The sequence below is a fragment of the Pelmatolapia mariae genome, linkage group LG20 (assembly GCF_036321145.2).
Source record: "Pelmatolapia mariae isolate MD_Pm_ZW linkage group LG20, Pm_UMD_F_2, whole genome shotgun sequence".
Taxonomy (NCBI): Eukaryota; Metazoa; Chordata; class Actinopteri; order Cichliformes; family Cichlidae; genus Pelmatolapia; species Pelmatolapia mariae.
In genome coordinates, this window is record NC_086244.1 from 31153833 (window position 1) to 31176668 (window position 22836).

Here is a 22836-nt window from a genome sequence, read left to right on the forward strand (position 1 = left end):
GATCGGTTCACCTCTAGTACTTAAGCATGTTCAAAAACAAGACGTAACCTATGCATTTATGAGCAGTGCTTATAAGCTTAACCTGTTTCTATGTGATTAAATTATATCCAATTATTGACTGAGCTCAAACTCAAACGTCTTCTTGGTGACCCTCGAAGAACAACACACTGCACTCCATGCAAACATCTGTTTAGGTCAAATAAACCTTCAAACCATTTAGATGCTTTTGGAATCAAAATTGTGATACGTGCAGATTTAGGTAAAGTCACCCAGACCTATAACGTAGAACATAGCTAACATTCTGAATCTGAGCTCTGACTCTATCTTAAACTCCAGTTTTATTGCGCATGTGAATGCTGCTCGCCAAAGGGTAAAATAGTATTTACTCAGCTTGACACCATCAGGCGAAAAGTCCATTAGTCACTACTGTGCTAACTTCAGAGTCCAACCAATTAATTTCATTGTGGCATTCTGTCTGATTCTTCATTTTGAGATGAACTAAAATCCTAACAGGATATATTAACCAGGCTATTAACCAGAGAAAAAAAAATAACTGAACGAATGTGGTGCTTTGTACCTTGTGGGTCGGGGTCGCTCAGCTTGTCCAGCCTGCGGTGTTGAACCTGTGAGTTGTCTCTCTGTCGGTGTCTCTGCGTGTCCTCCTGGAGGTGTGGAGGGTTCCTGCCGGTTCCTGTTGACCGGGTCAGCAGCGCACGGTCCTCCTGGTGCTTCAGTCTCAACTGATCCACAGGGGAGCGAGAGCACGCAGCGAGCAAGCGCACAGAGTAGCTGGGAATGAGAAGTGGGTGAAACCAAACACGAAAAAAAAAAGATTCTCTGCGCAGCACTTGTCCACAATGGCTGTGGATGGTTTTAGTCCTTATAAGGATAATCAATCAATGAAATTTAAATTGCTTTTATTTTTCATGCACACAAGCAGTCGTCAAAAAAGAGAAATGAAATGCAAAACAAGCATTTAATGAAATACCTTCAATTGACATGAGAATGTATCTTTTTTATTTCACAAGGCGATTTATAGATCGTGTATAATACTAATCCCGATCTTTTCTCTCTCTCTCCCTTATCACACTATGTGCTGTGGTAAGTCCCTTTCGTGATGTCATTTGAAAATTCATTTCCTCTTTAGGTCAGAGGTTGTAGAGGACCCAGCACGCATGCACACACCAACAGCAGCAGTCCCCCCACAGTTTTCCCACTAAAAGATGAAAATATCACAAATAATAATAACAATAAAAAAAAACTTTATTCCACAAACCGAAACAAGTAAAAAGCGCACTGAGTAATTATTTACCATTGGATTTCCCAGATTAAAGTGCACTTTATTCACTTTAATCTTATGTGATCTGGTGCAGAAAAAAGTCACTTCACCATCAACTGAAGGTGTGTTATTATAAGGACATCTCTCTCTCTCTCACGCACCCCGCAGTACAGTCTGAAGATGCTTCACATGCCACTGCTGTTTACATCACTGCTTCCTTTCTCGTGGGAAAGATGAACAGCAGCTTATTATAGGAGTCCACAAAGGAAGTTTCTCTGCAGAGTGAGCTTCCATCACTTGAACAGAATTTGACAAATGTGTGTGAAGCCGGGTTCATACGGAGAATATCATCTAAAGGACAATACAGTCGTTAGCGTACTGATCTATACTGACTTTACCATGACTCCACTCAGCATGGTTTTGGTGTGGGAGGATATCAGTGAATCTCCACTTTTTTTTCAACTTCCAAACGTCATTTTCATATCATTGTTTTTGGCAGAGGATCCTTCCACAGTGAATTCATTTCCTCTTCAGGCATTGTACAAACAACTCAAAGTCACATCAACCCATCTCAGTTTTCAAACAGAACAGTGAAAAAAAAGTTGCTTTTCATTCACATTTAAAGATACGTTTCCATCCACTAGGTGGCGCCATTTTCGTCTGTCAGTGTGGGACTGCCTCAGAAGCTTTCCGGACCCAAATGACTCGCTTCGACACACTCCTTTCTACAAGTTTATTGAACTTTTTACTACAACACATACAATACAGCATAGTGATGAGTCGATATATACAGAGATTTTTGCCCGGTGATTCTTCACATATTCATGTTGACGCTACACTATAGGCATACAGAAATAAATAAAACAAACATTTGTCTGAACAAAGAGAGCGTGCGCATTTCTTTTGCATTTTACTATGTCATCTGCACGCTATTGTACTTACAGGATTAACAATATATAGCACATGTATTTAGATATGTTCAAATCAGATAACAGGTAACAATATAGTACACACTCCCCTCTAAATTCTGATTTATTACACTTAAAACATGATGTCCAATAGAGGGTCCACAGTAGGGTCTGACCAGGAGATTATTACATTTTGAATGTAACGTGTGAGAAAAGAGATGCTGTATGTACAATTCTGTTATGTTAGAGTAAGATTTATCTTTTAATCCCCTTCCTTTGCTTAGCTTTCACTAGGACAAACGGATCTGATTGTTTATCAGCAGTCATATAGTTTTAAGTCTAGGGTTAGGAGGAAGACAATGGGGCTGGACCATGGTAGCTATGATTGGGAATGTGAAGCCCTGAGATGTTGTTAATGCCGGTAAAAGCATCAGGCTGAGCGGTGCTGTCACGAATGATCACACACACGAGAAAGATTAGGGATCGCATAAATGAGAACACTCCTGCTTTGGATATTTTACATTGGGAACAAATCTGGTTATATTTAAAAAAAAAAACCAAACAACAAAAAACCCATAAATAAATTAGAATAAAATGTAGGATTAATTACCCTGTAAAGTGTGACACCAGATTCACTTTAATCCCTTTTATTCTGCTAAAAGCATAACATCAAACTAACATTTTCAGTTTTTACTGGTTTTATTCAGCGATTCACCTTCATGCAAAAACATCCACTTGTCCGTTACACGCCAAAGCAACGCTGCTTTCTTCCATCCTGATTGGCTGGTCAGGATTTCTCACAGAAGAATAACAGCACAACCTGTCAAAGTGCTCCAGACTGGTGGCTGCTCAGCTGGAGACTCACCTGCAAAACCTCCCCAACCGCTGGACTTTTGAAACAAAATTGAACCACTAAACAGAATCCATGGATTTGCCAAATGTTGATATGTTTTCACATCACATTTAGAGATCCAAATTCAAACAAGGCCTGTACAACTTTAAATTAGAAGATGTAAACAGCATCTTAATCTTAATGATTTTTGCGAGCCCCTATTTTAGCCCAGCTCTGATCCTGTGACAAGATGGAGACAGAAAATGGGCATGAATGAATGAACTTATGGAAGAGATAACGACAGCTCTGATCAGAGCGTTTCAATCTACTTACAGGTGGGGTTTTCTAAAGTTGCAACTTTCTGTAGAAACTCTAAGATCCGTCCTCATTCTGTATTTGCAAGGATGATATCTTATCATAAAGTTATAAGTTTATATAATAAGCAGCTCTAGAGGTAGTAGTTACAAATGTTTGCAGAGAATGTGTGTGAGTTTGATCATGAGAAGTCAATTCATATTAAGGCTTGGTTAGAAGACTCATAAAGTTTGACGTGGGGAAGGGGCCACATTAAATGGAACGTGGGCATCATTATCCAGAATGAAAAAGTGCATCAAAAGACTCCAACCTCATTGTATCCAAGCATTTACAAAAGGATTTCTCACTACAGACGGTTTGATTGAGCTGGGTTTCCCCTCACGTATTTTTTTTCTACTCATCTCTTACCTTAAAAGAAAGGATCCAGGTATCATTTTGCAATATAATGTGTTTAAAACACAATGACAACATCAAAAAAAAAGTCTTGGACTCAGATTTTGATATCAAAAGATAACCTAAAGCTCTGAAACCACAATCAGGATTAATGGAAACCCGCTCTCTCTTTCTGACATCTGTCGAAGTCGATCAGACTTGACTCGCAGCATACCAGCTCCCCGACTGGACTCATGACACAGGCAAAGATTGGAAAGCTAACCCGCTAAGCGACATGCACGCAGTGTGTGAGTCTTCTGTTACAAGCTGGTGTTGCATACTATACTCTTATTTATGACAGAGAAAAAGGTCATGTCTGCCTACAGTATGTCATCCATATGATGCCCTTAAGAAGATGTGTGCAGGGAGTGGGGAAGGCTGTGCATTCACACAAACAGTTGCTGGTCAAAAACCTCTACTGGAGTATACGGCACTATTATTTACAACATGTGTGTACTAACTGATCAGATATGGGGTCAGCCCCGTTTCAGTTCAACCACCCCGAGAGGTGATCAGCATCAGTGGCATGTGGTGAAAAATTGATTGGCTGGGGGCGTTCCTTGATTAAAAATATCGGATTTAATCCTGATTGAACTGAAAAGGACCGGACCCCAAACCTGAGGGCAAGTGTTCACCATTGGAGCAGGAAAAGGCTTCAACTAATTAGAAGACTACACGGCTACAGATCTTGGTTGTCATCATTATCGGTGATGCAGTGCAGGGTTGAGGGGGCCAGGCTGCATGCAAATGGGAGGGGAGGGTCCGGTGGACGGGTACAGTGTTTGGTCATCTTCTGCAAAGAGACAGTAACAGGAAGTTAGAGTTCAGAGAAAGGGAAGTCAATTCAAAGCTCTACTGATGATTATGAACTAACTTTTAGGAATTTTTGCCATTAAAGCAGATTTGTTGTGTTTGTTTGAACACATTAGATCAGTATGATTAGCATCTATTGTGCATCTGCAAACTATTATACAAATAGTGACAGCTTGTAGACTGATTTTCTCAGCTATGATACTCATGTTTTACACTGTCTACAGTGGTGGACTTGTTAGGAAGCAGGTGCAGTTGTAGCAAGGAGACCATACGCTGATATTTCCTCCTCTTTCTAGGATTATTTTATGATAATCCCTCAAAAATACAGTATACTGATGAGGATTAGGCTTTGAGTTATGACTGTTAAGGTAGGGGATTTGAGAATGAAGTGTCAGCGAGTGTCCGCAGCGATATAAGGCTAAAATTGTGTTTATGACTCAGTAGACTTTGTTAGTTACCAAGGTATTAACTTGCAGCAGTCTCCTGCTGAATCATGTAGTGCCTGTTTGAATCATCCACCTCGCTGCCACAGTGAACGTCACTCCTGTTAACGCAGATACACAAAAACAGCACTGCATAACCAAATATATATCACCCTTATGTACCATTTATCACTCCAACTGGTTCCTCCAACAATCCACAAAAATCCACATTAAGTTAATTTGTGATTCTGGCCCAGTGTAAAGCTGGGATGCATACTAGCCATCCTGTACTCGATAAGTGGTTAAAAAAATGGATTGCACTCAAACTGCACACTTCATCTAATAAAATTAAGTAAAGCAGCCAAACTAACAAGAGAAACTGCGACTGATGTCCTCACCTGTTATCATTAATGTCTCTGGCTTCACTGATGCTGTTACCTGTTGGAAACAAGACATAGTTTTATCAATTTGTTTGCAGTAGCATTAAAAATAAGAAAAACTGAGCTGCTGACAATATTTGTATCGTGTTAAAGCACAACTACCAGAAGTGCCATAGTAGGTGCACGCAAACACGCACACACACACACATTTAGATTGCACTTACCGTTGTCAATGTTGAGTGGGTAGGATTCCAGTATGTCCCCATTATATCTTCCTGCTCTGTAGCCCAGTGCTGTGGAAACTCTGTGGAAAACCCCACAGAAGAAACCATAGACATGCACAATTATACATTTGGCCTCACATTCAGCAGCAAACTTGAACAAAACAGGATGCTTCATTTTTAAGATCAATGCAGATTCTCAGTGACCTTAAAAATCATAATAACGTGTGTTTACTATCTACTATCTGCCTGGAAAAGAAGAAGAAAACTGATTTAAACTCACGTGTTGTTCTGGACAGAGTTGGGATTGCAGCTGACACTGGTGGACTGCTGTGGTGTCGCGTTACTCTGGAAGAGGGCATTGCTGTAGGTGTTGGCGTGCTCAGTAGCACGGATGTAGGCGTAGAACGGGTTGGTGGGAGAGCAAACGGTCAGCTGTTTTGGTCTCACCGGCTTAGCTGTTGGGATGAAAAAGCGATGTAAGACAGGGTACAGCTGCAACAAAACTGGATCACTGGGCTGCAGAATTAAGCATCAGGAAGTGCAGTACCGATCTGTGCTGCATGGGGGCGCCTCATGGCATTCTTTGCCCTCATTGCATCTTTGATGCGGTCAACCTCCTGCTGGTAGCGACGACGGTCCATCATGGCGCCCTCTTTGGCATCCCTCAGTGCAGTCTCCAGGGCCTTAACTCTCTCAGCAGTAGACCGAAGACGTTTCTCCAGCTTTGGAAGCTCACAGCGCAGATCTGCATTGTCACGAACCAGCTGGAGAGAATTTTCAGTCTGATTAATTCATTCACAAACTGTGCCTTTTGGACATAATACAGTTCTGTGTATTCAAAATCGCATTCTATGCTATATGCATTAAGTTTGTGTACAAGAATGTGCAGCTTGTGCAGCATTTTAATTATCCTCCAAAACTGCTTTGTGGCTAAGAAACAAACCACCACAACCGCAACTGAGATCTAATCCAAGCCCGTCTGCAGCGCAGGTTTGCATCAGTAAAACTTGTAACTGCTCTCATTTCTGGGTCATTCACCTGTTTGTGAACCTTTGTAAGCTGGTCCAAGTTATTCTCAAGAAAGGAAATCTTCTGCTTCTGGGTGCAAGACCCCCCGCTATCATCAGGTTCCATTTCGGAACTCTGCAGAGGAAAACAAAAAACGGAGACAAAGGGTGAGATTTTATTTTGTCCCAAATGACTGTAATACCCGCAGGGGTTAAGGTGAGGCTGACAGAAGTTTTTTTCTTTTAAATTTTAGTTAATCTACCACTAAAAGAAGAGCTTAAAATTGGGTTTGAAGCTGTCTGATCTCAGCTCTCTGCAGGCCTTTTGTCCCAGCTGTTCTGCTTTTTTAAAAGCTTAAGAATTTTTTTAATCAGTACAAACTTTAGTCAAAAAATTTTACAAAATCTGACCAAAAACATGAACAGTTCATTCCGTATGGCGACACCCATGATGGATTGTTTGACTAAATGACTGTGTCTAGTTAAACCCAGAAAGGACATTTCTTCATGCAACATATCAAATATTGAAGCGGATTAGAGGGATTAAGGATGCTATTGTTTTTCCTACTCAGGTTTAGCAGGCAATATTAAGGTCACAGACCCCTTAAAACCCTCTTAGTGTGATTTTAAAAAATGAATTCCTTTAATTTATGAGTCGATGCCTTACTTTTTTAACTCGCGACGTGAGGTCTTGAACGAACAGCTTGCGCAGGTTGTGGAGGGTCTGGAGTTCGCGGGCCTGGATGACAGATGGAGGTTAGATTGGTAGACATCTGTGGATGATGTGAAATATGAAGCAGAGAGGTAGTGATAGTCTGTTTTACTCACGACAGTCTCCTCCAGACCCTTCAAGTCCTGTTTGGTCTGCTCATGGCGCTCGTGCAGGAATCTGACAGAAAAAGCAGAAGCATCATTAAAGATAAGAATATGTCTTATCTTTATCATAACATATCATATTAATGTATCGTTTTGAGTGCCCTCTATTGGAATCTGAGAACAAAATGACCCCTGAACACTTACGAGAGCTCCTCCAGGCGTTCGCTCTTGGTACTATCCTGGCTCTTCAGGCGTTCGAAGTCAGCGCGGACCTGAGCCAGCTCCAGTTCCAGTTTGGAGTTACGACTGCATGCATGAGATATAAAAACACAAACAAGGAAAAAAACACATGTTCAGAGACAGCAAGAGAAACGGGAAACAGCATTAAAATACTTCAATACACATCAAACAGGACTGTTTGACATATAACAGCAAATTTCTGTGTACTTTTAATATACTGTCATCCTTAACAGTGTTAGCATGTAAGGAATAAGAAATAAAAAACATGTATGTAAAACAAATAAAGATGACTACAGACTCAGTGAGATCATCAATAATCCTCTGCTTCTCATTGATCTCATCCCGCAGGCGGGCCAGCTGCTTGTGGTGGAGACCACGGTGGGACTCTCCCTGATGACGAAGAGCTTTCTGGAAAAGGAAAAACAAAAAAGGAAGCGCGCCTCTTTAAAGATGCTGACCTATAAAATCTCACACTTTCAAAAAGAATGTGTTAAAATCCTGCACACACACACTGTTTGTGTTATTCACACATGTTGTGTTAAACTGTGCCCTAAATATGGTTAAAGAAAGAAAGAAAGAAAGAAAGAAAGAAAGAAAGAAAGAAAGAAAGAAAGAAATGAGACCACTGACCAACACAACATGTGTTAAATTGTCGTTATTGTGCTGCTGTCTTCAATTGGGACATCATTGCCCTTAACTAGATATGCTGATGATTAAGGACAAAAAGTAGCACATCTGTTCTGAGAGTCCAATATTTACTTCAATCACCTTTGCATTAAAAACTGAAAATGAGCAAAAAGTCTCTGCTAAGCACAGTGAGCGCGGTCACCATAATAGATCCCGCTAAAAGCCCAAAAATACCAGGTCAGACTGGAGTAATATGCACTTTGAATGTGTACTGGACCCAATGTCAGAAATGTACTCAGTGCTCTGCATTAAATTCTTTCCTAACGAGGCTTCTTACCTTCACATTTCCATCCTCAGTCTCACCTTTCTCTCCATCCTTCTCCTCAAGCAGGGAGTTATCTTATAGAAGCATAAAATAACAGATTCAACCAGTATGAACAATTTCAGCGAAGGTTTTAGTCACATATTAATATTTTTACACCATGATTTTCTGTGTGTACGTGTGTGTGTGTTTCTGTGTTACCCTGGTCTTGCAGCTTGGCCAGCTCCTCGCTCAGGGAGTCGTGGCTCTCCTCCAGCTGTCTCTTCTTCTGCTCCACACTCTGCATGTACTCTGTCAGAGAGCGGATCTTTGCCTCATGCTGTAAAAAGACAAGTGTCGCCCCACCCCAGGACATCAGAGACATAATAACTCAATCTCTGCTAACAAGAAGAGATATCTTAGATATATTATTTTCTACATTCTGTCTGTTTCTTTTTATATCACGCCCACATATGTTCTCATAACTCATCAATTTCACTCTATTTTGTGATGCCCCATCATATCCTATCTCTTACCTGAGAGATAAGGAGCTGGCAGGAGGAGAGCTCCCTTCCAGTCTCTTCCATCTTGCGGTGGCACTCCAGCTGCATGTTCTCCAGCTGACGGCAACGCTTCACCATGCTCTTCACCTCCGACTTGATCTTGCTGATGTAGAGGCGGGCCACAGTGAACTCCTCCTCGATTGCACCACTGATCTCCACTGGCTAAGGGTGAAAATGAAAGCAATATTTTTTTTTTTGTTGACAGGAATTTCTCCATCGGTGCTTGATACTCTAAATGAAACCTCTGTGATCGTGCTCACCAGCTTTATCTCCCCATTACCCACGATGGAGCTGAACTCGCTGAGGTCCCTCATCAGCCCATTGAGGACCTCAGCTATGCGTTTGCGCTGCTGACCGCTCACCTCCTGCATACGAGACAGCTCTGCCTCCAGCTCCATCAGACTGGCCTGTAAAATAAAATAAGGTGAGCACCCAAGGAGAACTAAAGCCTTTGTCAGAAAACATTTTAACTGCATCTGGACCTTCATTAAAAATACACAAATGAAAAATCTGTAGACTGGCTGAAAAACTTTGGAAGAAAGTCAAGATTAAGATTAAGATTTACTGTATGAGAGGAATACTAATGAGTCATACTCAAGACCACAGAGCTCTAAACTTATCGTATTGCTGTGGTGCCGCCTACCGTTTAGTGTGAGATACATTAAGGTCCATAAATACTTGGACAATGACACAATGTTATTATTATCAGGATGTGATTGAAGTGCAGGCTTTCAGCTTAAATTTACCTAGTTCAACAAAAGCATTGCATTTACTTTTTAGGAATTACAGCCATTTTTATCCAGTCCCCCACTTTCAGAGGCACAGAAGTAATTGTACAAACTAAAATCATTTTAAACCAAAGCATTGTTTTTAATAATTGGATGAAAATCATTTCCAGCCAACCACCAAATGCTGTGTTTCCTTCCTTGAGATGCTCTGTCAGGTCTTTACTTAGCAGCTTTAGCAGCTTCACCTTCAGCTGCTGCTTTGGGTCATTATCCATTTGTATTGTGAAAGGCTGTCCAATCACCAGAGAGTATAGGCCTGTAGACTTTTGGATTCATTCTGCTACATCTATCAGCAGTCACATGATCAATAAACACTAGTGACCTGGTTCCACTGGCAGTCATAGCATTGGCCTCAGAGAGAATGTGATGTGGCCTGAATCACAAGCTTATTTCTCTCCTTCATACTTTAACTGATGGTTAATTTTATGGGTTTTCAGCCTAATTATGGCCTTCTTTACTTGCACTGAAAGCTCTCGGGACCTCGTATTGAGAGTTCCAGTGAAAAGCTATAAAATGTAATTCAACACTTGGAATCAGCGCCATATATTTCATCAGAAAATTGAATAATGAGGGAAGAGGCTTTGAAAAGGGGGTACTGCTAGTTCTTTTAAACTCTTGGCATTAAAGTTGAAAGTCTGCACTTTAATGCCAACTAGGTTATTTGATTTTACATCTACTATGGTGATGTACAGAGAATAATTACAAAAATTATTTCACTGTTCAAAATCTTTTAGACATAACAATACTGGTAACTCAGGCATAAAATCAAACAATTTTTGACTCCTATACAACTCCTGCAGTGTTTTCCCCTCGCGGTGCTGCTACAACAGGTGCTTGTCTCTGCAGTGCAACGACGAAGCAAGCGGATCCTTCTGGTCCACCTCCTGTCTCTGAATTCAGATCCCGTTCTGTTTGTCTCAGTAAATCTGTCGCACTCCAAAAATTTACCATTTTCTGGGACAGTTGCTCAGCCAGCAGCTGGTTTTGCAGGCCCTTCTCCTCCACTTCCTGGCTCTTCTGGTCATAGTTGATGGCCAGTTCCTCCAGAGCTTGCAGCACCTCCTTCACCTCAGCCTTGGCGCAGTCGCTCTCCACCTGCAGCCTGCCGAGTTCAGCCTGGACTTTGTCCCCGTCACCCCTGGATGAGGCCAGAAGCTGAAGAATGGGAGGTAATAAAAAGAATGGGAGATAGCAAGGAAGATAGAGGCAAATGTGAGCATTAAGGTAAGATCTTAGAAAGAAAACAAGCTGCTTAAAGCTTATATTTTGGAATTAACAAGTATCCTCACACTCACAGCATGCGCGCTCATACAGTGTGGATATGTTTGTGTGACTGAGTTTGTGTGATCTCACCTCATCCTGGTCCAGCATCTGCTGCTTCAGTTTCTCCACCAGCTGGCACTGAAGGTTGATCTCATCATCCTGCACACACATGATGGTATCATAAACACAAAAAGCCCATACTCGGTCACTTGGATGTCTCCAATATATAAATCAATAATTAAACATTAAATGGAAGTGAACAACACCCTGAAAACATTTTGTTTCGATTATAAAACGTACACCATTGTTTTTACCATGCAAAACAGCTAAGAGCAACAGACTGAAGGAACTGTGTGAGGAATGTATGCAAGAACCTTATCATCCAGCTGCTTATACAGCTTGCGGATCTCCTCCTCATACTTCTGCCGCTCCTCCTCAGAAATGCGAACCACAATGGAGGAGGTGTCATTGTCCAAAACGGGACGCTCCTCCACAGACTCGATACGGGTCACTATTTCCGATGTAGTCCTCTCAGTCTCGGGCACATCTTCTCCTAAAGGGTAGGAAAAAGTGAACAAAGAAGACACATTACAATGTTGCACTTTAGTTTGCAATGTCAGCACAGAAGAGTTGGAGGTACGCAGCCTTGAAGTCCCCTCCCCACACACACACACACCCCACCCGCCACCCACCAACACCTATATTTGTTCTGACCGTTTCTCCAGCGGTTGAGCTCCGACTCCAGCTTCTGAATGGTCTCCTTCAGGGTCTTGTTCTTCTCCTTCTCCTTCTCATACTTCCTCTTCCACTGCTCTGCTGTCAGCTCCAGGTTGATTGAGGCGGTGTTCCTGATGGTCTTGGCGCTGTGAGAAAGGGCTGATTATGTTATGTTCAACAGTCCTACTGAGTCCAAAAACTGTCCAAAAACTCAGCTTTACAGTTGTAATATGACCCCAAGGTAACATGAAATTTAACAGTCACAAAAAGCAAATAATGCTTCACATTTTTTAAAATATCAGGTAATAGTTTAGTCTTCAAATCCTTCCTTGGCTTTGTGGAATAAAAACAAACGTACAAGAGCCACATCAGTAGGTATCTGAGACTGTATTGGTTTTTTAGGTCATGCCCAAAGTAGTTTGTTGCCCTGATTTTAAAGGATAATCTTCCCTGCTGAAAAATGTGACAACACATAAACACAGTATAAACACATTTCCTAGTTTACCTGCTATTTTAGGAGCTAAATTATCATATTTACCTGTTATTTTATATGTCCCTCTACTTCTTGCTGAACCTGAGATTGGACTATTTAATTGTCATGTGTAAATCTACATTTGAAGTCAAGTATGAGTATCATATCAAGTAGGTTAAGGTGACAATATGTTGTTGAAATCATGTTTTTGAAGGGTTAATGTTGTATAACTACACTACTTCATGCTAAAAAATATGTCTGCATGTGAAGAAGCAAAACACATTTTACTGGTTTAGAAATAAATATCTAACATGACGTGTGATTTAAATCCACAGAGGCATCTACCGTTGTCCAAACATCAGAGTTGACTTGGTCTCAGCATCGTTGTAGCTGGAGGGAGAGCAGCAGATGAACATGGTGGTGCGACAGTTACCGCCGAGGGAGTCCTGCAGGATGCGGGTCATTTTGCTGTCACGGTACGGCACGTGAGTTTTCTACAGGACAGAGTAGGGATGATGAGAGAGGGTGATTAGAAGAAAAGAGAAAAAGATCAAGAGAAAACCGAGCAAGATAAAGCAAAAGAACTGCCAGAACAATCCTTCATTTGCTTCTTGATTTAATTTTAATCGTGCAAAAATTCATCAGCATAAATTCAGCAAACATTGCCTCTCAGCTTTTGCAGTTTGGATTCTTAACCAGGACTGGAACTGCTTTTTAACGTGCCAGATTGGTTGTGCCATATCCAACTACACTGAAAATTAGCAGGCATAGTTTTGGCATTTCATGGCCAAATCTGTTGAGCTGGCAGGAATGAAAGAGAAAAATCATGAGTGTGGGTACTGAGCAGGTCAACAGGCAGACAGTTGGTGTCCATGTGTGTTAGAAATGAGGTAAACAAAACACTTTATAATGTAGAGAGTGAATTACACATGTTTCAGTTTTTTTATTCTAGAATAAAAATAAGGTTCACTGGTGGAAAACCTAATTATTCTTCTCTGTATTTAAATTTCAGTTTAATTGACTCCTTATATAGAAATCGAAGCTGGAAGTATAAACCGTTCTTCTATGTTCCTAAAAAAGTTTAACATCAAAGTCAAAGGCGGAGGAGCCCAGCTTAAAAATACAAATCCTTTACTGTAAATCACAAACTGTTATTTTTGAGGCACACCGTCCCATGGAGATAGTAGAAAGAGTGAAAATAGCTCACCGTGCCCTCAGCCAAGGCAGAGATGACATTTCCGAGAGCCGAGAGAGACTTGTTGATGTTTTTAGCCTCATCCAGGACGGCACCTGCAGCTCCGGTCTTACTGACCTGGATTAAAGAAAAACAGGGAGCGAATGAAATCAAAGAACGGAGAATGTGATGGAAAAACAGGCTTACTCATTAACTAAAACTGCAATGTAAACAAAGAATAATGTAAAATAATCACACATTAGTCATTACAAGCAGCTTCATTTACACTGAGTCTTTCATACCTTCTCACTGCCAGCCAGATCCACCAGGTACAGTTTTCCACACAGCTTCTGCTCCGTCTCCACGTGCTCCTGCTTGATGTTGATCAGGAAGATGCTGTGGCTACGAGAGCTGTGCTCATTCATGTCTACACAAACAACGACAACACAACATTCAGAGAAACATCCATTTTCTTCCGCTTATCCAATTCAGAGTCACAGGAGGGCTAGAGCCTAACACAGAGAGACAGCCAACCAGTCACACTCACAACTACACCCAACTGAGAATCAACAGTTAACCAAACTACACTAACTACAACTAACTGAGTCTATTAAGTAGAAATGCAGAAAATGGAATAAACAAAGGTCCTAGAATTGATTTTCTATCTATTTAATAACTACAATACTGATGGAAGACTATTACACTTCAGTCCTAATCATGTTTTAACGACCAACAACATGAATTTAAAAAATGTGGCTTCTAGATTTTTATCCAACATTTTGTTCAAAAGTTGTCTTTGTATCAAGAAAAATTGTGTATTATGTGCTATATGTTATTATAACACAGTAACTCAGTCAAGGAATAATACTTTTGTGTTTTACACGATGGCTACTATGATGTAAACCCCATTTAGACAACTGAGTGCCACTAAAGTCACCCCAAAGGAACCCATCAGTAACACCGCAGGACTAAGAATGAACAGTTATTTAAAAACTACCTTGTCAAAACCGAGCATTACCCACAACCCAAGCTCATCATTTGTTGGTGATAACTAATATAGCCCAAATTTACAAACAATGGGCTAAAAAGTTCTGGTAATTTTGTATACTGTATACTAAACTTGTATATTGTCTTCTCAGGCTGACTTCGCTTCAGGCATTTCAATGCATTTCATTCTCTAGGGCTCACCTTTTTATTTTTTAAATAACCAATCAATAAAGAGTAATTCAGGGGTGGATCTTAAATCTTTCACATTTTGTCAACCAGACCAGCCATCACTGCAGGACAGTGGTGTCAGCATTTCACAGAGAACAGGCATCAAACAGCATTGATCTAAAAGCTTCTCGCCTCTCAGACAGAGTTCAGGTTTCTCTGCAGATGATATCTGAGGGCATGAGCTCAGCGCAGTGGCGAGTGTCGGCCCATCAAACTGTTATCAGCACACCGTTCTGCAGCACAGTGAGTCAGCAGCCATCGACAGGAAGCAGACAACACCGTGCTGCTCAGCATCACAGGCTATATCAAATCCTGTCCACTGCTGTTTCCATCCAGGCTGTTTTACAGGACAAATTGTTATAAATGATCATTTTTACCCTTTAAGACTAGTGGACACACTATATTTTGCTATGACTGATGTCTACATTCTTTCCATTTAAAGTGCCTCATAAGGAAATTTGCCGATTATCTCTCCCTCAAACAACCAATAATAAATAACAATAGAAAGTCCACACACTATTTTAACTTGTACTACATACTGCTGTTATTAAACGGCTTGAGGATGCTACATAGATAAGACTTAAAAAATGAGGAAAAAACAAGTTTTTGTCACTTTTTGTTTGAGTGGAGGAACTCTTCTGACAGAGCGCAAGCTGCAGGTCAGTGGAAAGTGTGTGTGTCGGGTCAGACAGTGTTTTATTAGCCTGTCTGCTAAGAGACTGCTCACAAATCAGCTCAATGGATGGATGACTGAAGCCACCGACACTATGGAAAAAGCAAGAAACTAGCTTTTTGACATGTACTCCCTGTTTTTATACTGGCAGCTTAAAATGGTTTAAACTGTTTGAATGGAGAGACTTTGCAATTTCAAGCAAAGGATGAGAAAAGGCTTATAGAGCAGGGCAGCACAACTTTTTGTTCTGCATCAGACTATTGATTTGTTTTTTCATGGAGGTTTTTAAGTCCATTTACTACATTATCACCCCAACAAACAGCCTTCAGCTTTATTGACTTTCCAGAAGCTTTGGAAAGCTTTGGAGAACTTGACACACCGTATCTGACGTCTCAGGGCTCTATAAAGTGGCCCAAGATGCTTACCTCTGTATTAGCATTGAAAATGAGTGAATTAGATTTCTGGAATATTTTACCATGTTTGCAATCTGTGATAACTGCATGCACAGACATCTTATATTACTGTTTTTACAGGAATTTTGGTCCTTTGTCTTCAGTTTCAAGACTTAGATGATAGAAAGTCTTTTTACCACTTTTTTCATTTGTTTTATCACATGGCATATTTAATTTATATTATGCTGAATGGGACTTTTTACTCTGACCTATATTCGTATTCTTGCCACACTACCTACATGCTGAGATCATCAAATTACTATTTACAAGAAGGCTGACTGCAGTTAATTAAAGGCACACACTAGGAAGGAGGAATGTTAAAATGAATTACAAGCCATTAAAAAAACGACAGAACAGCAGATTAAAATTTGAACGAATTTGTATTCTTCCACATCACTAGATAAAGTGTTTTTGACCAGAGTACAGCTCAATTAACTTTATAATATCGGTTACAAGTATAATGATTTAACTGATATTCTCTGTTTTTAAAAAAAAGCACTAAGATTGGAAAAATGTTGGCAAATGTTCTCCTGAAAAGTTGGAAATGATCACTTCTAAACTTCAAGTATTCCATTATAACAAGACAAGATGGCTGCTTTTTTAGTCCACGCTGTCTCCCAGATTTTTTCACATTTACAGCAAACTAATGGATCAACATACAAATGTACTGCTTTATTTCTGAACTACAGACGATCTGCAGTAGGCGGTAACTTAAAAAATCCATTTCAATCACTTTGCAGAAAAGCCCATTTTCAAAAGATTTCACAGAAAGACTTTGTGTGTACTAACACACACACACACACTGAGGCACAGAATGCATTAACTCTGAATGGCGGAGATCTGTGCAGGCTGAGATTTATAAGTGTGAAGCAGTGCTGATGTTTTTTGTTTGACACAGAATCCCAAAGCAGATCTGACCTCATTCTTTTTTTTAGTCTGCAGTGGAGTTCAGTTCTGAGTCAGCACACAACTCACAGAAAAGCAAAACGCACACACACACACACACACACACACACACTGTTGTGATTTTTTGGAGCGATATTTATCAGCAGGGTTTCTTTATTATTTTTTAAATATCTCTGTTGCTATAAAATCTGTCTTACTGACCAGAATAAGTTTTACACTTGCTCAGTAAAACTGCAGAAAAGTTCAAATCTATCTTGCTAAATATTTAAGACATAGTTACAATTCTGCAGAAATGTTAAAGTAATAAATCCCAGGGCTTAGTGGCAGTAAGCTCAGCTGTTATTTTTAGCTATTTTTATTATATACTGCAGTGAGATTTTACGCCATGAGACCAAATAATCAGCTTCACCTGTAAAATCTGTATGTTGGACACAGTTGCTTACATTTTTATTATCCGACAACACAGGTGTGAGTCAGCAGCACTCAGGTCGATACAAAGTACTAGAATTACAGAAAGGGTCAAGTTATGCTTCCGGTGTTTTGGTAGTTTAATAGCACTAATCAAAGCACACCAATTAAATTTACAGGAGGAGCAAAGTGCAGAAGCTCCTGATGCTTGTTATGACTTTATTAAAATAAAATTTTTCTTTCCCGATTTGTTACTGTCATACAAACCACTTCATCTCTCACAATTGCGTCACATTATGAAATGCACACAACAGAACCTCATTTCTGTGAAAATGAGTGAGGCTTTTTGTGATAATGCACAATAACATGCTGATTACATAACACATTAACAGGCCACATGAACTCAGCTGCCATCTCATGCATCACTAACAAGTCCTGAGAGCTAATATTAGCAACAGTGAGAAACTAGAACTGGTATTCTGGTATGGAGCAGTAAGAAATCAGAAATGTTACAGAGTAAACATTTAGATTTGTCTTTTTGTTACAGTATTATATATAAAAATTATAGGGGGAAAACATCAGTCAGGACTGTACTACTCATATGCATCTGTAATGCAAAGATAAAGACTCACTAGTCACAGCAACGTGGCGGTTATTTTTGCCCTCATCGATCACATCCATAACTTCATCAGGGCTTGAAACGAAGCGCTCAGTGCATCCCTAAGGAGAGGAGAGGAGAGGAATAGGAGACAAGCATATTATCATTTACCTGATGCAGCCCATGAACAGATATTCAGGTAGGACACCTACCTTCACATATGGCACCCTGTTCTTATCCTCATGAACAGACAGGTTGGTCTTTGTCACTAAAAAGTAAATAAAGGAAAATCAATGACTTTTTTGGAGGATATTTTAGAGCAAACAAAAAATGCTGCACTTGTTAATCACAGTGGTAAATCAAAATAAATTGACGTGAGTTATTTATTCTAATACTAACCGTCCAGGAGATCACGGATTTTATCCATATAGATCTCAAAGTAGGAAACCTGTTGGAGAAGAAAAAAAAGTTTCCTCATATGGAAAAAAAAAACCTTTAAGTGAATTATTGTTTGAAGCGGGTTTTCACGCCTGCAGAAAATTACTTCTTAAAAGAAGGCATGTCCAAACAAAGCTTAACACAGTGAAACAAAAACATAAACATAATACAAGATAAGACATCAACGCATGTAACAAATGTGACACCTTGATGTGGAATTCAAGGTTTTCATCCATGGCAAAGATGTGATTGAAAATGTCCTCGGCGATGCGAGGAATGATACCCATCTGGTGAGGGTCGTGCAGCTTGCCCTGCAACAGGAAATTGTGCATGTAATTACATGTGAGACACAGCCACACAGTAAAATCTAGTTTGATATATTTCCTCCATTATAATAATGCCTTTAAATTTCCATAAATTCCATAAATAAGCGGAAAAATGGGTATGTAACAAAGAATCAGCATAATAGCCCAACGCTCAAAAAAATGAACGTTAAAAGAAAATTTACCTCCATAGTGTGAGTCTTCCCGGAGGAGGTTTGTCCATATGCGAAGATAGTGCCATTGTATCCACACAGCACATCTATAAGCAAGAAAAAACAAGAAAATGAGGTTACGCAACATGCGTTCATTAATTTGAAGAATTGTAATTTATTTAGCAGCTCATCCATACCTTTCACGATCTGCTTGGCACAGGTGTTGTAGACTTGCTCCTGGGTGGTGTTGGTTGGAAACACCCGATCAAACACATAGGACTTTCCCTGCATAGACAAGGAACAAGAACAAATAGGTCATAAAATCCTGCTGAAGTATAACTAATGGTTCAAATGAACGCATCCTTTGTTCCCGACCAAGCATTAAGGAAGAATGATGGTGCATTAAAACATAAAAAGTTTAATAAGAGTTGCTTTTTCCATGAAATTATCCATACTCTTACTGGGCCACATCTGTGAAGGAATGTTCTAAATCACTCACGTACAAATTAGAGAACAGAGTCACCGAGTGCTGAGGTGCATAGTGCTTAAAAGTCTCCAACACTCTGCTGACTCAGTAACTGCTCCAACCTCCTCTGACATTAACATCAGCACAAAACTGTGTGCCAGGAGCTTCGCGGCCTGGGTTTCCATTGGCCGATCAGGTCCTGTGGGTGTACGTGTGTAAATCAAAGATAAAACAGAGTCTAAAATGCAGTTGTGTAAAAATGCCTCTTGGTGGATGTTTTATACCACAGAGTAAAAAAGTCAGAGACATATTTCATACTTGATGTAGCATCTTCATATTACTGGCTGGGCGTACTGAAATGCTTTATTTCTAGCATCATGCTGTATATTGTACTCCATACTATTAAATCTAGTTCTTGTCATTCTTTTACTGAATAGAGAGAACACGACTCAGTCAAAATATTTATAATTATTTTATTTAATCATCTTCCGGAAGAGAGAGACGTGCACAGCCCAAAGCCAGTTGCAGATCTCTAGCATTAGAAGCCAAAATGTGTATCATATAGGTGTTATTTTGGTCCTTTAAAACTAAAATGTAAATATGAAAACTTCTAAGTGGGTTAAGTACTAAATTAATTCTTGGTTGGGCACAGCAAATTTCTTAACAGCTGACGATTACAGTTGACAGTTTAATGTTTGAACAGACCAAGGCTAGCTGTTTCGGCTCCAGCTTCAGCATTAACCTGCTAAATGGAACAAAACTCTAGCTTAATAATTCCAGTTTAATTGCTGAAAGTGATAAATGCTCAGAGTTTGCTGCCCAGTAATAGAGATTCATCACACTCTGAAACAGAAAACAGGAGCATATCTTATGGCTTATTATAAAGGTATTAAATAAATGCAAGCATAAAACCTAATGATGAACAGGTAGCTGGTGGGCACTAAAGTATGCACACAATGCAAAAAAACAAGGGACAAAAATCATCCAAATGAAGCTCATATCCTGTTTATATAAGTCTAAAATTGAGTCTGTATTTTGTATTTTTCAAACGTTGTCCTCATGATAGATTGGTTCCTCCTAAAATCCACAGTCACTGTGTGAGACACTGACGAGTGACTCAGCCCAGACAGGCACGGCTGCAGAAACCAGGCTAATAAAACCCTGAATGTCACCATCCCATCTGAGGCAGAGTCCACAAAGCAAAGGAGAATGATGCTGCCAGAACATGAGCCGTAGAAAATGTCATTAACAAATTGACTCATCTGCATGCCACCCCCACGCCAGCATGATTGAACAGAGAGACAATTCAGTCCCAGGATGAGGGAGGTTGGGAGGGATGGAGGCACACAAAGAGGCATAAAAATGGAGATGGAGATGGAGATGAGTATTGAGACAGTAACGACAAAAGACTGAGAGAAAAACACCAAAGCGGGATGAGATAGTTGATAAAGCCAGAATGGGAGGCACAAAAAAGGTGGAGCCAGAAAGGAGATAAAGCAGGTCAGTCAGAGATGCCTGAGCTCACTGAATGATTATTGATCATCTCTATGGGCAATTAGAGGGATCAGTTTCTGGCTCTACTGTACAGCATCATGCTGAGGGGAGAGAGGAAGGTCAGGATGAGATATTTCCATTACTGGTAGACAAGATTTCAACATGATTCCTCCCTCTGCATATTAGATAAGTCATTTGTACTTTAATTAAAATACTAAAACTACATAAATACATTGAAAAAGCACAAATATTTCTTTGAAGTCAGCGGCTCGTATACTGAATATGGCAGACAGTTAATGGCACTCTACTAAGATGACATTGTTGGCTATAAAAAATAATTTTGGGACATAATTTTTGTTTGTTTAACCTCAATAAGAAATTTAAAAACAGTAAATGAGACATATACGGCTTGTTCAGGTTTGGTTCCACCCAACACCCTTCATCTGTCTTCAAAGCTGAAACATTTACTGCTTCGAGCATCTGCTGAGTAATAAACACAACAGAAATGAATTCAGTCTTGTGTTTTGCATATAAACAGGCCACATTTTCTACTTCGGCACAGCAAAAAATAAAAATAAGAATAGAAACATTTTAAATCAATAAATAAAATGAAAAGCAAAGATGATCCTGGGCAATACTTTACATTTATTTCCCTTCATTTATATACAGGTAACAGTTTATAAATTAAGGGCTCTTATATCTCTCATGCAGGCCTATATAGGAAAATAACTTAAATGTGTATGTCATATACAGTTTGGAACATGTCATGTAACCATCTATGTCTCTTTATAAATGTGCCATAAAATGGTTAATGATGGTAAACTAAAGAAAGCATGATGATGGGCCTGATGTGTGTCATTCATAAGCTGCACGGTGCAGTCCTCAGTCAGCTGATGTAGGAGGCCAGAGTGCGCATTTTATCAATACTAGCTACATAAAAGCCATGTGTACTTGTTATGCTAGGTGAAAGGACAATTTAAGGGTAAAAAAAAAAGAGGGGGGGGGGGTCCCCCGTTCCTCCCCTGAATATTGTGTTTTCCTACTGATCTACAACCCAAACAGATGGGCCGGGCTGATGATTTATTGATGGAGGGCCTTCCTGGACAACAAAGCGGCTCCTTTTTACTCACCCCGACGACGACGGTGTCATCTCCTTGGAATTTGGGTAGGAACTGGTCCCCACGTAAAATCTCCGACTGATTTAGAGGACGAAAGCGACACAGCACTTTTATGTTGCATTCCGCTGGGGCATCGGCCATTGCGCAGATTCAAGGTGGAGGATGCTGCTTTCTGCTGAGAGCAAAGATGCTGCTGACGCTGGAGGCGATTAGATCTTGGGCCTGATCTGTGCGTCTGAATAAGCTGCGAGTGATGCGCGCAGGATCCGGTCCTTTTATATCGAGGCGGATCTGAGGATGGCGGATAGGCAGGCCTGTTTCTTACCCTTACCGGCTCAGAGAGACGATAATATATTTATGCGCAGCTGGACTGTGTTTTCGTGTCGCAGTGAGGCGGCCAAGCTAAATTGGATGTCAAGGCGCAAAACAACCCCCTACATCATTAAAACAATGAGCTCTGAAGCGAATTGATTGCCCCTGCTGGTTTGTTTCTCGCTTGTCGGTTCCTTTTGTGTTGTTTCGTCCTTTTCCGTGCAGGGGCGGCGGTGGGTGTGCGTCTGGCCGGTTGAAGGTGAGATGCTGCTGGAAGGGCAGTGAGGTAAAGCTGCTGCTTGATCGCCCTCCTTTGGTCGCCACAGCGCCTCCTATCTGTAATCCGAGGAAGGGCGTGGTCTGCATCCGCCTCTTTAAAGTGGTACCCACAGCCTCAGCATCACCAAGGCCCAAGGTGTGGCGTCACATCTGATCGAGGAATAACTTTGTTATCGTATACATCACAAATAGTTGTTGGCTCTCATCCGAGGAATGACTGTACTGCTTGGAAAGCCATATGAAACCATTTGGGGAAGAGAGATTATTGATTAAGGGATGAGTAAGCTTCAGCTTAAAGTGGCATTACAGGCCAGGGTGATGCAGCAATATGTCGAGAAAGCACATTGAATGTCAGAAACCTGTAATTAACACTAACAACACAACTACTATGGAGTTAGACTATTTTAGCATCATAAAATAAGGCCTGTC

General features: G+C 40.4%; 1 protein-coding gene across 1 annotated transcript; it reads right to left on the minus strand.

The window, feature by feature from the left end:
- Positions 1-1998: 1998 nt before the first annotated feature.
- Positions 1999-22456, minus strand: kif5aa (kinesin family member 5A, a). The gene is made up of 29 exons (XM_063463916.1): positions 21829-22456; positions 18936-19023; positions 18772-18845; positions 18470-18574; positions 18225-18273; positions 18038-18093; positions 17860-17947; positions 13876-14000; positions 13607-13711; positions 12745-12893; positions 11925-12073; positions 11585-11763; positions 11301-11369; positions 10896-11102; positions 9420-9566; positions 9133-9321; positions 8819-8936; positions 8633-8694; positions 7967-8076; positions 7633-7734; positions 7441-7501; positions 7280-7351; positions 6644-6748; positions 6153-6369; positions 5886-6060; positions 5606-5685; positions 5400-5439; positions 5038-5123; positions 1999-4559 (listed from the first exon to the last, which is right to left on the minus strand). The coding sequence occupies exons 1-28, from the start codon at positions 21955-21957 to the stop codon at positions 5045-5047; spliced, it is 3129 nt and encodes a 1042-aa protein (XP_063319986.1). The 5' UTR covers positions 21958-22456; the 3' UTR covers positions 1999-4559; positions 5038-5044.
- Positions 22457-22836: the final 380 nt, after the last annotated feature.

Excerpts from the sequence above, each read along its gene's own strand:
- kif5aa (XM_063463916.1), bottom strand. The coding sequence starts at position 21,957 with ATGGCCGATGCCCCAGCGGAATGCAACATAAAAGTGCTGTGTCGCTTT. Across the intron at positions 17,948-18,037 it reads ACAGGGTGCCATATGTGAAG|GGATGCACTGAGCGCTTCGT; the intron begins GTAGGTGTCCTA and ends TCCTCTCCTTAG. Across the intron at positions 12,894-13,606 it reads CTGCCTTGGCTGAGGGCACG|AAAACTCACGTGCCGTACCG; the intron begins GTGAGCTATTTT and ends TCTGTCCTGTAG.